At 42.4% G+C, this 14,907-nt stretch overlaps 1 protein-coding gene across 3 annotated transcripts; it reads left to right on the top strand.

Moving 5' to 3' along the window:
- The first annotated feature begins 33 nt into the window (after nucleotides 1–33).
- cssa20h5orf34 (chromosome ssa20 C5orf34 homolog) lies at nucleotides 34–13,260 on the top strand. 3 transcript variants are annotated; one of them, XM_014161807.2, is made up of 11 exons: nucleotides 34–368; nucleotides 448–537; nucleotides 781–1,074; nucleotides 1,205–1,473; nucleotides 1,608–1,709; nucleotides 1,928–2,048; nucleotides 4,855–4,946; nucleotides 5,239–5,308; nucleotides 5,408–5,490; nucleotides 5,657–5,740; nucleotides 11,958–13,260. In XM_014161807.2, exons 1-11 carry the CDS (start codon nucleotides 159–161, stop codon nucleotides 12,238–12,240), a joined length of 1,698 nt encoding a protein of 565 aa, XP_014017282.1. In that variant the 5' UTR covers nucleotides 34–158; the 3' UTR covers nucleotides 12,241–13,260. The 3 variants fall into 3 exon arrangements, with proteins under 3 accessions (XP_014017282.1, XP_014017283.1, XP_014017281.1); XM_014161808.2 differs by having other exon boundaries at nucleotides 778–1,074; nucleotides 5,657–5,703; nucleotides 11,968–13,260; XM_014161806.2 differs by having other exon boundaries at nucleotides 778–1,074.
- The last annotated feature ends 1,647 nt before the right edge of the window (nucleotides 13,261–14,907 follow it).

The raw sequence follows: 14,907 nt of genomic DNA, 5'->3' as shown, positions 1-14,907 counted from the left end.
ATGCTCATTTTGGTCAAAGTATGCGCAGTAGAAGAAGCAGCAGCAGCAGCCAATAGGAGCACACCTTGTATGTTGCGGGAGTTTTGTTGTTGACAACAACGCTGCTAAATGTGATTTTGTTTACTATCTAGCTAGCTAGAATATATAAAATAACGTTTATGATGACCAGCAGCAACACTAATATCAGTTTGATGATCATGTACAAGGATGATTCGGTGGACGTCCGTTACGTAGATGATTCCCGTTTGCACTTGTCGCCCTGTGGCTCGGAGTTCATGTTGGAGAAAGCCCCTGCACGATCTGCACATCCTCTTCAGTCTAGTGAGAAGGTTCGACAGAGGACCAGGTTCGCCACCAGCAGCTACAAGGTAGCTAACATCAGCAGAACCCAATCTCATAATAAAAACAACCCATGTGTTTGCCAATCCTAATTTGTCATTATTCTAGGACCTGATGCTTGGTGCTTTGGAGTTCAGGAACGAGTATGCAACACGACCTTACCTGCCTGAAGAACTCATCCCAGACGACCACAGAAAGGTAGCTAGCTAACACAGTTTTGCTAACTATTCGTTTTTTTGCAGAAGAAAGGAATTAATTACCACATTATGCCTACACTTAATTTTTGTGTAATTGGGACATTTTTAAATCATCAAATACACGTCACACAATTTCCCCTGTCTAACAGGACATTATTTTGCCCACAGTTGTCCACATACCACAGGAAACTACCTAGTTAACCTTTCACCATTGAGAATGTGCTTTTCACCTGTCTTACAGCAGGTATTCAGCATTGACCCCGAGGTGGAGTGGCCTGCATGTTATTCCTGTACTGCTGAGGTGGGATTGAACCGAGAGACCGTTGTCAGTTCAGTGGAGCGGAGGGCCAGTCTGCTGCTTTCTTCCTCTGGAGAGGAGTTCTCTGTAAACTTCACCTGCAGACTTAGTCACAACCAACACCACAGGCCTCGGAGCCGAGACCCAAATAGGTCTGTCACTGAACACACACAGCAAGACAACCAAACCTGTAGGCCAAAGACTCCATCTCAACAGAGTAGCGCCTGTGCTGAACAACAGGTAAGGCTTGCAATGCTCAAAGTGCTCCGGATTCTTGAATGTTGTTTATTTTTTAATTACAATGTCAATGTGGTTGTGTGAAGCCAATGGTAAGTTTCTTTATTATTCTGACAAACTTCTATATTCTAAGCCAGGAGAGGTATACCTGTCCACCAGAGTGGTCCAGCATCACTCTGTCTCCTGTGTTCCTCTGGTGTGGCGCTACCCTCTGTCTCTGGCCCTTCGCCTCTGGCGCGCCCAGTCCCAGCCCTCTGGAGAGAGGAATAGGGGGGAGACAGAAGAAGAGACAGCCAGGGGGAGAGACCAGACTGAGAGAGCAATGACAAACACATCTAGAGGAGAGAGGTCTTACCTGCCCCAAGCCCTGCCTCTCAGATGCCCTTCCCCTCATCAGCACAGGTTGATTGATTGATTCATTTTATTTTATGATATGAAACTAGACAAAGATATTACTGCCGAAACTAGTAGTGTATAATTACCTCCATGTCAACATCTACCAGTAAACTGTAGAGATGCATGTATTTTTACTGTAGGTGGAAGTTCAGATACTCTCTGGTCCAAGATGAACAGGAGGCAGACCAAGACCTCCCTACTGAGTTGGTTAAAGTGGTGTGGTGCCAAGGGGTGCTGTACAGGTACCTTTCTGCAGGATGATATGTATTTACGTGACTTGATTTGAACAGGCTAAGGTTTCTTGTTATATAGATGATTAGTAAATGAGATACTATATTCATAAAACATAGAAAGCATGTGACATCTCAACTGTTTAAAAAAGGTTTGTTGACCAACCTTGTGTCCAGTTATTTTCTTCTGTCTAACCATTACATCCTGTCTGTGTGTTTCTCCTGTCCAGGATAGTGGATGGAGCCATCCCAGTCGTGGAGGTTTCTCCAGGGGATGGTTCAGTCATCAGGTCTAACGGAGTGCTGGCCAGCTACTTCACCCACCACAGAGCTGGCCCTGGGCCTGGGGAGGTACAATACGTCACCTAATCCAGGGTTTCTGTTAGCCGGTAACAGCCGGTTTTTGGCCAATAAAAAAAAATAAAAAAATAATAATAATAATAGAAAAGCCGATTTAATAAAATTGGCACCGGCCAATTGTCCGGGAGAAGAAAAAAATCGCATTGTGAAATACTGCTTTTTGGCCTATTAATTGATGGAAATACATTTGAAGTCGGAAGTTTACATACACCTTAGCCAAATGCATTTAAACTCAGTTTTTCACAATTCCTGACATTTAATCCTAGTAAAAATTCCCTGTCTTAGGTCAGTTAGGATCACCACTTTATTTTAAGAATGTGAAATGTCAGAATAATAGTAGTTATTTATTTCAGCTTTTATTTCTTTCATCACATTCCCAGTGGGTCATAAGTTTACATACACTCAATTAGTATTTGGTAGCATTGCCTTTAAATTGCTTAACTTCGGTCAAACGTTTCGGGTAGCTTCCCACAATAAGTTGGGTGAATTTTGGTACATTCCTCCAGACAGAGCGGGTGTAACTGAGTCAGGTTTGTAGGCCTCCTTGCTCACACACACTTTCAGTTCTGCCCACAAATTTTCTATAGGATTGAGGTCAGGGCTTTGTGATGGCCACTCAAATACCTTGACTTTGTTGTCCTTAAGCCATTTTGCCACAACTTTGGAAGTATGCTTGGGGTCATTGTCCATTTGGAAGACCCATTTGCGACCAAGCTTTAACTTCCTGACTGATGTCTTGAGATGTTGCTTCAATATATCCACATAATTTCCCTTCCCCATTATGCCATCTATTTTGTGAAGTGCACCAGTCCCTCTTACAGCAAAGCACCCCCACAACATGATGCTGCCACCCCCGTGCTTCATGGTTGGGATGGTGTTCTTCGGCTTGCAAGCATCCCCCTTTTTCCTCCAAACATAACGATGATTATTATGGCTAAACAGTTCTATTTTTGTTTCATCAGACCAGAGGACATTTCTCCAAAAAGTACAATCTTTGTCCCCATGTGCAATTGCAAACCGTAGTCTGGCTTTTATATGGCGGTTTTGGAGCAGTGGCTTCTTCCTTGCTGAGCGGCCTTTCAGGTCGATATAGGACTCGTTTTACTGTGGATATAGATGCTTTTGTACCTGTTACCTCCAGCATCTTCACAAGGTCCTTTGCTGTTGTTCTGGGATTGATTTGCACTTTTCGCACCACAGTACGTTCATCTCTAGGAGACAGAACGCGTTTCATTCCCGAACGGTATGATGGCTGCGTGGTCCCATGGTGTTTATACTTGCGTACTATTGTTTGTACAGATGAACGTGGTGCCTTCAGGCATTTGGAAACTGCTCCCAAGGATGAACCAGACCCGTGGAGGTCTAAAAAAAAAATCTGAGGTCTTAGCTGATTTCTTTTGATTTTCCCATGATGTCAAGCGAAGAGGGACTGAGTTTGAAGGTAGGCCTTGAAATACATCCACAGGTACACCTCCAATTGACTCAAATGATGTCAATTAGCCTATCAGAAGCTTCTAAAGCCATGACATCATTTTCTGAAATTTTCCAAGCTGTTTAAAGGCACAGTCAACTTAGTGTACGTAAACTTCTGACCCACTGGAATTGTGACACAGTGAATTATAAGTGAAATACTCTGTCTGTAAACAATTGTTGGAAAAATTACTTGTGTCATGCACATAGTAGATGTCCTAACCAACTTGCCAAAACTATAGTTTGTTCACCAAAAAATTGTGGACTGGCTGAACAACTAGTTTTAATAACTCCAACCTAAGTGTATGTAAACTTCCGCTCACGTGCGGTGCCCTTTTGACAACAGTGTTTTCCCGCTAATTATGGAACGAACATTTGCACGTAGTCTACTGCCTTGTGCGCATTGCTATCTCTTAAACTATTATATCAGCATTTTAATTTAAACGTTCTAATCTGTTGCATCACTCAATAGCTTAAAAAAGATCTACGTAGCCTAGTCCTATTGGTTGTATGAATTTAGGATCTATCGTCCTACAACTGTCCCAGAGTCTGTTTTGAAATAGGCTATTTTTCTCGACAAGCTGACCAATAGAACAGGTTAACTTTTCTACCATGGGGATAGTAGATTGACAGGCTAGTGATTTTGCGGTTCGGTGCTTGTCTTGTTTCCTGAGGTAAAGTAAATGCGGACAGTTATTCTCACATCTTCAAAGTGAAAATCAGAATTGGGTAAGAAAGACCGCACGTCGTTGCATCCTAGACTTACGTGTTCTGTTAATATGAATTAATAATTATCTAAATGTGATTTCTGTCATTCTGAGCACCGTGAGTGGACGTCCTAATCAGGTTACGCACTCAATGCATATGGGTCCAGTAAATATCTTACATTTCCTGTAAATTAAAATCCTTTCGGTCTAATGTCCTGCTCCACATTTTCCTACCAGAAACCCTGACCTAATCACGCTTTAAAGTGACATATTTACTCTTGAGGGTACCCGTACAATAGCTGTTGGTATTTCCTTAAGACTTGTGCTACCCAGTGTTCACCCTGTAATTTGAACCCTGCACAGTGTAGCAGTCTGCCATGTCATTTATGCTGGCTATATCCTGTCATGTGCTTACATGCAGTAGAAAGCCATCTTTTGTTATTACCATATCATACTGATTTTATGGCAGTAAAGACTTTTACAGATGCTTCCATGATTAATTGTGGAATCTTAAAACAGTTTTGGGATGCTGACACTCATCTAATAGGAGTTCCAGTATGTGTGTAGTTATGTTTTAGGACCGACTGATAGCATTGCTCATGTTCTGGTGTTTCCCTCAGGTAAAGGATGTGATGTACCACCTGAGCAGCCTCCCCCCTGACACACCTGGGCAGGTCTACTCTGTGTGCTCTATGGTGACTCGAGCCAGCAGGTGAGGTACTACCGTAGACCTGGACCACCTCTGATGACTACGGCTAGCACACCTCTAGACTTCAGGCAGTGCTACTACCTTGTTATTAATAATCAGTAACATTTGAATAAATTAGTTACTGTAAATCAGCAAAACTCTTCATGGTTGTGGCCAATTCTCTTAACTTCAAATTCTATTCATGAGTACCATCCAATATTATTGCCTTTGAGTTTTTTTGAGTTTGCAAGAAAGGCATTTGACTGTAATTGTGCATGTAACATTAAAAGTTGAAAGTGAAACATTGTTTTGACAGGATCCTGAACGGCTACAACCAGGCCAGACACTCTCTAAAGCTCCCTGTTACACAGAGCTGCTTGAACCAGGTTAGACCATGCACATGTTTCATCCATCCATACAGTTGTGTGTGTTAGTCGTTTGTGTATTGCTGCATTGAGATGCATTGTATTTCTCTCTCTGTGCAGGAGACCAGTTCAGAGCCCTTTATACAGGAAGTACACATTTCTGAGTCTGGTTACATTAATACCACTGAAACAAGACAAAGCAGGTAAGATAAAGCAGGTCTGTGTACCAAAATCATCGAAGTTTAGACATTAATGCTCAGCTATGTTGTATTGAGTGAAATGTCTTTTTAAATGGTGGATCTGTAAGTGTTGCGCTTGCTAGCATAGCAATTTTTTGCTTAGTAATATATTATTTGTTTTCTGTTTCAGGCCTAACTGTGTTGCTGAAGAGCTGGAGAAGATCAAACGCTTCAACTGTATCCTTAGTGTCACTATTCTGGGTGGCTTTTATGGGTAATAAGCCAGGGTAGGGTACATAACTGTTTCTGAATTCTACAACACTGTCTACGTCGTTGTCTTTAGCAAGACAAGACAACACCACATTGGCTTTGGAAGAAACAGACCAGGCTAATGCATCCAGGCTAACAGCTACGGTGCCATCAGAAAGTATTCAAATCAAATTTATTTGTCACATACACATGGTTAGCAGGTGTTAATGCAAGTGTAGCGAAATGCTTCTGCTTCTAGTTCCGACCATGCAGTAATATCTAACAAGTAATATAACCTAACAATTTCACAACAACTACCTTATACACACAAGTGTAAAGGAATGAATACGAATATGTACATACAAATATATAAATGAGTGATGGCCGAACGGCATAGGCAAGATGCAGTAGATGGTATGGAGTACAGTATATACATATGAGATGAGCAATGTAGGGTATGAAAACATTATATGAAGTAACATTGTTTAAAGTGGCTAGTGATACATTACATCAAGATGCAGTAGATGGTATAGCGTACAGTATATACATATGAGATGAGCAATGTAGGGTATGAGAACATTATATAAAGTGGCATTGTTTAAAGTGGCTAGTGATACATTTAATTATATCAGATGGCAAGATGCAGTAGATGGTATAGCGTACAGTATATACATAAGAGATGAGTAATGTAGGCTAAGTAAACGTTATATAATATAAAGTGGCTAGTGATAAATTGATTACATCAATTTTACCATTATTAAAGTGGGTGGAGTTGAGTCAGTATGTTGGCAGCAGTCACTCAATGTTAGTGATGGCTGTTTAACAGTCTGATGGCCTTGAGATAGAAGCTGTTTTTCAGTCTCTCGGTCCCAGCTTTGATGCACCTGTACTGACCTCGCCTTCTGGATGTTAGCGGGGTGAACAGGCAGTGGCTCGGGTGGTTGTTGTCCTTGATTATCTTTTTGGCCTTCCTGTGACATCAGGTGGTGTAGGTGTCCTGGAGGGCAGGTAGTTTGCCCCCGGTGATGCGTTGTGCAGACCTCACTACCCTCTGGAGAGCCTTACAGTTGTGGGCGGAGCAGCTGCTGTTCCAGGCGGTGATACAGCCCGACAGGATGCTGTAAAAGTTTGAGTGTTTTTAGTGACAAGCTGAATTTCTTCAGCCTCCTGAGGTTGAAGAGGCGCTGCTGCGCCTTCACCACGCTGTCTGTGTGGGTGGACCATTTCAGTTTGTCCGTGATGTGTACGCCGGGGAACTTAACTCTCCACCCTCTCCACTACTGTCCCGTCAATGTACATAGGGGGCTGCTCCCTCTGCTGTTTCCTGAAGTCCACGATCATCTCCTTTGTTTTGTTGACATTGAGTGTGAGGTTATTTTCCTGACACCACACTCCGAGGGCCCTCACCTCCTCCCTGTAGGCCGTCTCGTCGTTGTTGGTAATCAAGCCTACCACTGTAGTGTCGTCTGCAAACTTGATGATTGAGTTGGAGGCGTGCATGGCCACGCAGTCGTGGGTGAACAGGGAGTACAGGAGAGGGCTGAGAACGCACCCTTGTTGGGACCCAGTGTTGAGGATCAGCGTAGTGGAGGTGTTGTTATCTACCCTCATCACCTGGGGGTGGCCCGTCAGGAAGTCCAGGACCCAGTTGCACAGGGATGGGTCGAGACCCAGGGTCTCGAGCTTAATGACGAGTTTGGAGGGTAATATGGTATTAAATGCTGAGCTGTAATCGATGAACAGCATTCTTACATAGGTATTCCTCTTGTCCAGATGGGTTAGGGCAGTGTGCAGTGTGATGGCGATTGCGTCGTCTGTGGACCTATTGTGGCGGTAAGCAAATTGGAGTGGGTCTAGGGTGTCAGGTAGGGTGGAGGTGATATGGTCCTTGACTAGTCTCTCAAAGCACTTCATGATGATGGAAGTGAGTGCTACAGGGAGGTAGTCATTTCAGACCCCATACTTTGTGTGTTACAGCCTGAATTTAAAATGTATTACATTTAGATTTTTTTGTCACTGGCCTACACACAATACCCCATAATCTCAAAGTGGAATCAGGTTTTTCGAAACAAGTATTCAACCCCTTTGTTATTACTAGCCTAAATAAGTTCAGGAGTAAAAATGTGCTTAACAAGTCAGATAATAAGTTGCATGGACTCACTCTGTGCAATAATAGTGGTTAACATGATTTTTGAATGACTACCTTATCTCTGTATCTGTTCATGTTTCCAAGTTTCAGTTATCTGTAAGGTCCCTCAGTCGAGCAGTGAATTTCAAACACAGATTCAACCACAAAGACCAGGGAGGTTTTCCAATGCCTCACAAAGAAGGGGACCTATTGGTACTGTAGATGGGGGGAGACATTGAATATCCCTTTGAGCATGGTTATTCATTACACTTTGGATGGTGTATCAATACACCCAGTCACTACAAAGATACATTTAACCTTTATTTAACTGGGCAAGTCAGTTAAGAACAAATTCTTATTTACAGTGACGGCCTACAGGCATCCTTCCTAACTCAGTTGCCGGAGAGGAAGGAAACCGATTAATACATTATTGGCCGATATCCGATATTTTCCTTGCCCAAAAAAGCGATACCGATATAGATTTTTTTGCAGCCTTTTAAGCATTCTAGTACAGTTAAATAACTGAACACACACACATGGATGCAGCGGTCTAAGGCACTGCATCTCAGTGCAAGAGGCGTCACTACAGTCCCTGGTTCGAATCCAGGCTGTATCACATCCGGCCGTGATTGGGAATCCCATAGGGCGGCGCACAATTGGCCCAGCGTCGTCTGGTTTTGGCTGTCATTGTAAATGAGAATTTGTTCTTAACTGACTTGCCTAGTTAAATAAAGGTTACACACACCACACCACACTGACCAAAAAGTTATTTTGTTGGCATTTACGTACATCCCCATTACCAGTAAAACATCATCAAAACCTATTTCTTTCACTTGCTGTGCTGTTTTGTTGTTCATTTGTTCAGTCTCAACCAGGATTTCATCATACATATCAAGCAGTGAAGTTTCAGCTCTGTCTGTCCGTGGCCTCTCTTCCTCGGTGCGCACTGTCACTGTGTCTGTTTCCATCTTGTCCAGCTGTGTATGTTAACATTTCACGTGAACTCTGGTTCTTGTCTGCATCAAGCATGGTGGCGACACAGTAAATAGGCTTAGAGAGAATGCCACCGAATCGCTTGTTCACAGCCTGGAGTACTTTTTAAGTTTTAACCCCACGGTCTGTGTGGGCAGTTTTGTTGAGCAGGCGTTTCACTGCCATGACAGAGGGTATCACGTCTGCTGCAGACGCAGTTGATGGGTTTATTTCTCCAGTCAGTTGTTCAAATGGCGCTAGGAGTGTGTTCATGTTTCAAACATGTTCTCAAATGCCATTGAAATGGCATCAGCGGTATGAAAACCAGCACATTCTTGAGCATGCAATACGGCTTTCCTCAGTATGAAATCCTCATCGACCCACTGTGCTGTCAGACTCAGCATACTCATGGGGCTGACATCGCTGGTCCAAATGTCAGTCGTGAAGCTAATAGCATTGACGCCCATAGTAAGTAGCTCATAGATGTGCATTTCAACAATACTGTGTAACTCCGGTAGGGCAACATCTGAAAAATAGTGCCTACTTGGTAGTGTGTACCGTTGCTAGACCAGTCGGCTAAAGCCAACATCATCCACGACAGAGAATGGTTGATTGTCAAGGGCATGAATTCCATTATCTTGGTGTTAATGGATTTCGCCTTTGAGTTGTCTTGCTGACATGTTCTTACTCTTTCAAATGACTGTTCAACTTGAACTTGTTTAGTTGTTGTAAGTGTGCTCTTACTAAAGTATATTACTATTACTATTTTCTACTTTTGTTCTGTGTAGCGCTGTATTTTTCGTGGCGTCATTACGTCATTTACTTACGTTATATTACGTATCCACGTCAGCTTTGATATCGGTTTTGCACATCGGCGTTAAACTAGACATCGGGCCGATGTTGGTATTTTTAGCTAATATCGGCTGATTTCCGATATTCTCACCGATATATCGTGCATCCCTAATTGCAGCCTTATTCTAAAATGTATTAAATTGTTTTTTCCCCCTCATCAATCTACACACAATACCCCATAATGACAAACAAAAACAGTTTTTTTGAATTTTTTGCAAATGTATTAAAAATATAAAACAGAAATATTACATTTTCATAAGTATTCAGACCCTTTACTAAGTACTTTGTTGAAGCACCTTTGTCAGTGATTACAGCCTCCAGTCTTCTTGGGTATGATGCTACAAGCTTGACACATCTGTATTTGGGGAGTTTCTCCCATTCTTCTCTGCAGATCCTTCCAAGCTCTATCAGGTTGGATGGGGAGTGTCGCTGAACAGCTATTTTCGGGTCTCTCCAGAGATGTTTAATCAGGTTCAAGTCCGGATACTGACGTGTCCCGAAGCCACTCCTGCGTTGTCTTGGCTGTGTGGTTAGGGTTGTCCTGTTAGACTGGGGCAAAGTTTCACCTTCCGAGGTCCTGAGCGCTCTGGAGCAGGTTTTCATCAAGGATCTCTCTGTACTTTGCTCCGTTCATCTTTCCCTCGATCCTGACTTGTCTCCCAGTCACTGCCGTTGAAAAACATGCCCAAGGCATGATGCTGCCACCTCCATGCTTCACCTTAGGGATGGTGCCAGGTTGGCATTCAGGCCAAAGAGTTCAACCTTGGTTTCATCAGACCAGAGAATCTTGTTTCTCATGGTCTGAGAGTCCTTTAGGTGCCTTTTGGCAAACTCCAAGTGGGCTGTTGTGCCTTTTACTGAGGAGTGGCTTCTGTCTGGCCACTCTACCATACAGGCCTGATTGGTGAAGTGCTGCAGAGATGGTTGTCCTTCTGGAAGCTTCCTCCATCTCCACAGAGTAACTCTGGAGCTCTGTCAGAGGTTTCTTGGTCACCTCCCTGACCAGGGCCCTTCTCCCCCGATTTCTGAGTTTGGCCAGGCGGCCAGCTCTAGGAAGAGTCTTGGTGTGTTCTTGGGGACCTTCAATGCTGCAGACATTTTTCTGTGCCTTGACACAATTCTGTCTCGGAGTACTACGGACAATTCCTTTGACCTCATGGCTTGGTTTTTGCTCAGACATGCACTGTGTCAACTGTGGGACCTTACATAAACAGGTGTGTGTGCCTTTTTCAATTCAATTGAATTTACTACAGGTGGACTCCAATCAAGTTGTACAAACATCTCAAGGATGATCAATGGAAACAGGATGCACCTGAGCTCAATTTAGAATATCATAGCAAAGGGTTTGAATACTTAAGGTGTATTTCATCAATTTTAGAATAAGGCTGTAAGGTAACAAAATGTGGAAAAAGGGAAGGGATCTGAATACTTTCCGAATGCACTGTACATCCTGTTTGCAACATGGCACTAAAGTAATACTGCTGAAAATGTGGCAAAGCAATTCATGATTTTTCCTGAATGCAACGTGTTATGTTTAGGACAAATCCAAATACAACACATTACTAAGTACCCCTCTCCATATTTTCAAGCATAGTGGTGGCTGCATTATGTTATATGTATTCTTGTAATAGTTAAGCACTGGGGAGATTTTGAGGATAAAAAATAAACAGAATGGAGCTAAATCCAGAGGAAAATCTGGTTGTCTGCTTTCCACCAGACACTGGGAGATGAATTCACCATTCACCAGGAGAATAACCTAAATCAGAAGGCCAAATATACACTGGAGTTGCGTACCAAGAAGACGGTGAATGTTCCTGAGTGGCTGAGTTACAGTTTTGACTTAAATCTACTTAACAAATCTATGGCAAGACCTGAAAATGGTTGTCTAGCAATGATCAACAACCAATTTGACAGAGCTTGAAGAGTTTATAAAATAATAATGGGCAAATGTTGCACAATCCAGGTGTGGAAAGCGCTTAGAGATTAGAGAAATCACTGCCAAAGGTGCTTCTACAAAGTATTGACTTCGGGGTTTGAATACTTATGTAAATTAGATATTTCTGTTTTTAATTTTCAACACATTTGCAAAGAGTTCTACGAGCATGTTTTCACTTTGTCATTGAGAGGTATTGTGTGTGTGTGTAGATGGGTGAGGGGGAAAAATATCAATTTTAAATTCGGGTTGTTACACAATGTGAAATAAGTAAAGTGGTATGAATATTTTAAGGCACTGCACATGTCCTTGATTAACAATAGGCTAATCAGTGGATGATCTGTGTTCTTTAACCAGCTCTACCCAGTTCTGTTGGAGAACAGTCATCTTCTTAGAGCCCAGAAGGGTTCTACAGTGGTGGGCTGTGGTTCTAAAGAGCACGTGGCCCACTGTGAGCCGGTCAGCGAGAGCATCGCGGAGGCCCTCCAGAGAACCTCGAATACCATCCAGGATATCGACAACCTCCTCTCAGCCACAATACTTTCTAGAGACACCGTCATGCAGGGCAGCGGATAATACAGTCCTGCGTGATGTTGGGTTTACTGTCAGAAAATACTTATTGCAAATGAGGAACATGTGAAGCAGTCAGAATGATGAATTGGTTTCAGTTTCACTAAGTAAGCATTGTCAGCATCAAATGCAACCGTCATCTAGTGGCAGTTTCATTGCTTCCTTATTTACAGTTGAAGTACAGACTGCAGGAAAAATAAAATAGTTTTCCATGATTGTGAGGCTCAGATATAGGTCATGGTGTCTAACACTGTCCTCCAGCTCGGCAACAGCCTCCACCCATGTGTGGTTAGACATAGGGGTTAGACCAGACTCAACTGAAAGAAGATGGATGTGGTGTGTTGAAGCTAGGCAACAGTTTGTTGAAAAATACTTATTGTCCATCTTATTGCAATTCCTGTACTGTCTTCATCTGATATCATGAGGCGTATTGTACAACGACAATCACAAGTAATAACAATTTTAAGTCATCTGTCGTGTCCATTTGAACTGGTTGTCAGTGCTCTTCAAAGTGTACAGTTTAAGTGCCATGATTCCCCATTTTTAATCACTCATCAGTTCATGGTGGTCTCACTTCAGTAGGACTGAAAAGAATAACTGAAGGAAGTGGCTGGAAATGACTAATGTTTTGTGTTGTGCTATACAGGATGTGTGTCATTTATACTCTACAAGGTGTTGAAAGCGTTCCACAGGGATGCTGGTCCATGTTGACTCCAATGCTTCCCACAGTTAAGTTGGCTGGATGTCCTTTGGGTGGTGGACATTCTTGAAAGACCCAGCAGCGTTGCAGGTCTTGACACAAACGGTGCACCTGGCACCTACTACCATACCCTGTTCAAAGGGACTTAAATCTTTTGTCTTATCCATTCACCCTCTGAATGGCACACATACACAATCTATGTCTCAAGGCTTAAAAAACCTTCTTTAACTTGTCTCCTCCCCTTCATCTACACTGATTGAAGTGGGTTTAACAAGTGACATCAATAAGGGAGCATAGCTTTTATCTGGTTCACCTGGTCAGTCTGTCATGGAAGGATGTTTTGTATTCGTAGTGTATGTTCATGAATAAAGCCAAACTGTTCAGAATGTCTTACAGTAGAATAGGCTAGTTGTGTTTTTGTGGTGTGTATTTTGTAACTTTTGTACTGATGATGTCAGTGTGTTTAGTAACTGTTGTACTTTAGAAAATGCTGTTGAATATCTAAACCAGATATGGGAGGGACTGTAGAAACTGTAGAGAGCTGTGATGAAAAACACTTGTATTACTGCTTTCTCCTCAGAGAATCATGGTGGTCACACTTTCTCATGTCACTTAAATTATTATTATTGTCAATTATTAAGTGACAAAAATGATGGCTAGACCACATCAAATCAATTATTTTCCTACAAGCCTATGGATTGCTTACACATAGAAAAGGAAAAAGTATTCATCCTCCTTGGTGTTTTTCCTATTTTGTTGCATTACAACCTGTAATTTAAATAGATTTTTATTTGGATTTTGTGAAATGAAAAAAATAACTTGTTCCAAAAAATTCAAAATGGAAAAGTGGTGCGTGCATATGCATTCAACCCCTTTGATCTGAAGCCCCTAAATAAGATCGGGTGCAACCAATTACCTTCAGAAGTCACATAATTCATTAAATAAAGTCCACCTGTGTGCAATCTAAGTTTTATGTGATCTGTCACGTGATCTCCTATGTGGCTCAGTTGGTAGAGCATGGTGTTTGCAACGCCAGGGTTGTGGGTTCGATTCCCACGGGGGACCAGTACGGAAGAAAAAAAATGTATGAAATGTATGCATTCACTACTGTAAGTCGCTCTGGATAAGAGCGTCTGCTAAATGACTAAAATGTAAATGTAAATCTCAGTATATATACGCCTGTTCTGAATGCCACGAAGCAAGCCGCATCATGAAGACCAAGGAGCTTGCCAAACAGGTCAGGGACAAAGTTGTGGAGAAGTACAGATCAGGGTCGGGTTATAAAAAATTATCCAAAAAGTTGAACATCCCACGTAACACCATTTAAATCCATTATAAAAAAATATGGCATCACAACAAACCTGCCAAGAGAGGGCCACCCACCAAAACTCACGGACCAGGCATGGAGGGCATTAATCAGAGAAGCAATAAAGAGACCAAAGATAACCCTGAAGGAGCTGCAAAGCTCCACAGTGGAGATTGGAGTGTCTGTCCATAGGACCACTTTAAGCCATACACTCCACAGAGCTGGGCTTTACGGAAGAGTGGCCAGAAAAAAAGCCATTGCTTAAAGAAAATTTAAAAAATTATTTAAAAAATACTAAATACAGGGAAATTCTTGAGGGAAACCTGTTTGTCTTCCAGAGATTTGAGACTGGGACGGAGGTTCACCTTCCAGCAGGACAATGACCCTAAGCATACTGCTAAAGCAACACTCGAGTGGTGTAAGGGGAAACATTTAAATGTCTTGGAATGGCCTAGTCAAAGCCCAGACCTCAATCCAATTGAGAATCTGTGGTATGACTTTGCTGTAAACCAGCGGAACCCATTCATCTTGAAGGAGCTGGAGCAGTTTTACCTTGAAGAATGGGCAAAAATCCCAGTGGCTAGATGTGCCAAGCTTATAGAGACATACCCCAAGAGACTTGCAGCTGTAATTGCTGCAAAAGCGGCTCTACAAAGTATTGACTTTGGTGGAGGGGTGAATAGTTATGCACGCTCAAGTTTTCTTTTTTTGTTGTCTTATTTCTTGTTTGT

The sequence above is a fragment of the Salmo salar genome, chromosome ssa20 (genome assembly GCF_905237065.1).
Source record: "Salmo salar chromosome ssa20, Ssal_v3.1, whole genome shotgun sequence".
Taxonomy (NCBI): domain Eukaryota; kingdom Metazoa; phylum Chordata; class Actinopteri; order Salmoniformes; family Salmonidae; genus Salmo; species Salmo salar.
Note: the sequence above shows the minus strand (reverse complement) of the source record. Positions and strands in the feature narration are given on the sequence as shown.

Coding starts and splice junctions, on each gene's coding strand:
- cssa20h5orf34 (XM_014161806.2), top strand. CDS start 159: ATGATGACCAGCAGCAACACTAATATCAGTTTGATGATCATGTACAAG. Junction 538..777: donor TCCCAGACGACCACAGAAAG/GTAGCTAGCTAA, acceptor CCTGTCTTACAG/CAGGTATTCAGCATTGACCC. Junction 5,491..5,656: donor ACTGAAACAAGACAAAGCAG/GTAAGATAAAGC, acceptor TTTCTGTTTCAG/GCCTAACTGTGTTGCTGAAG.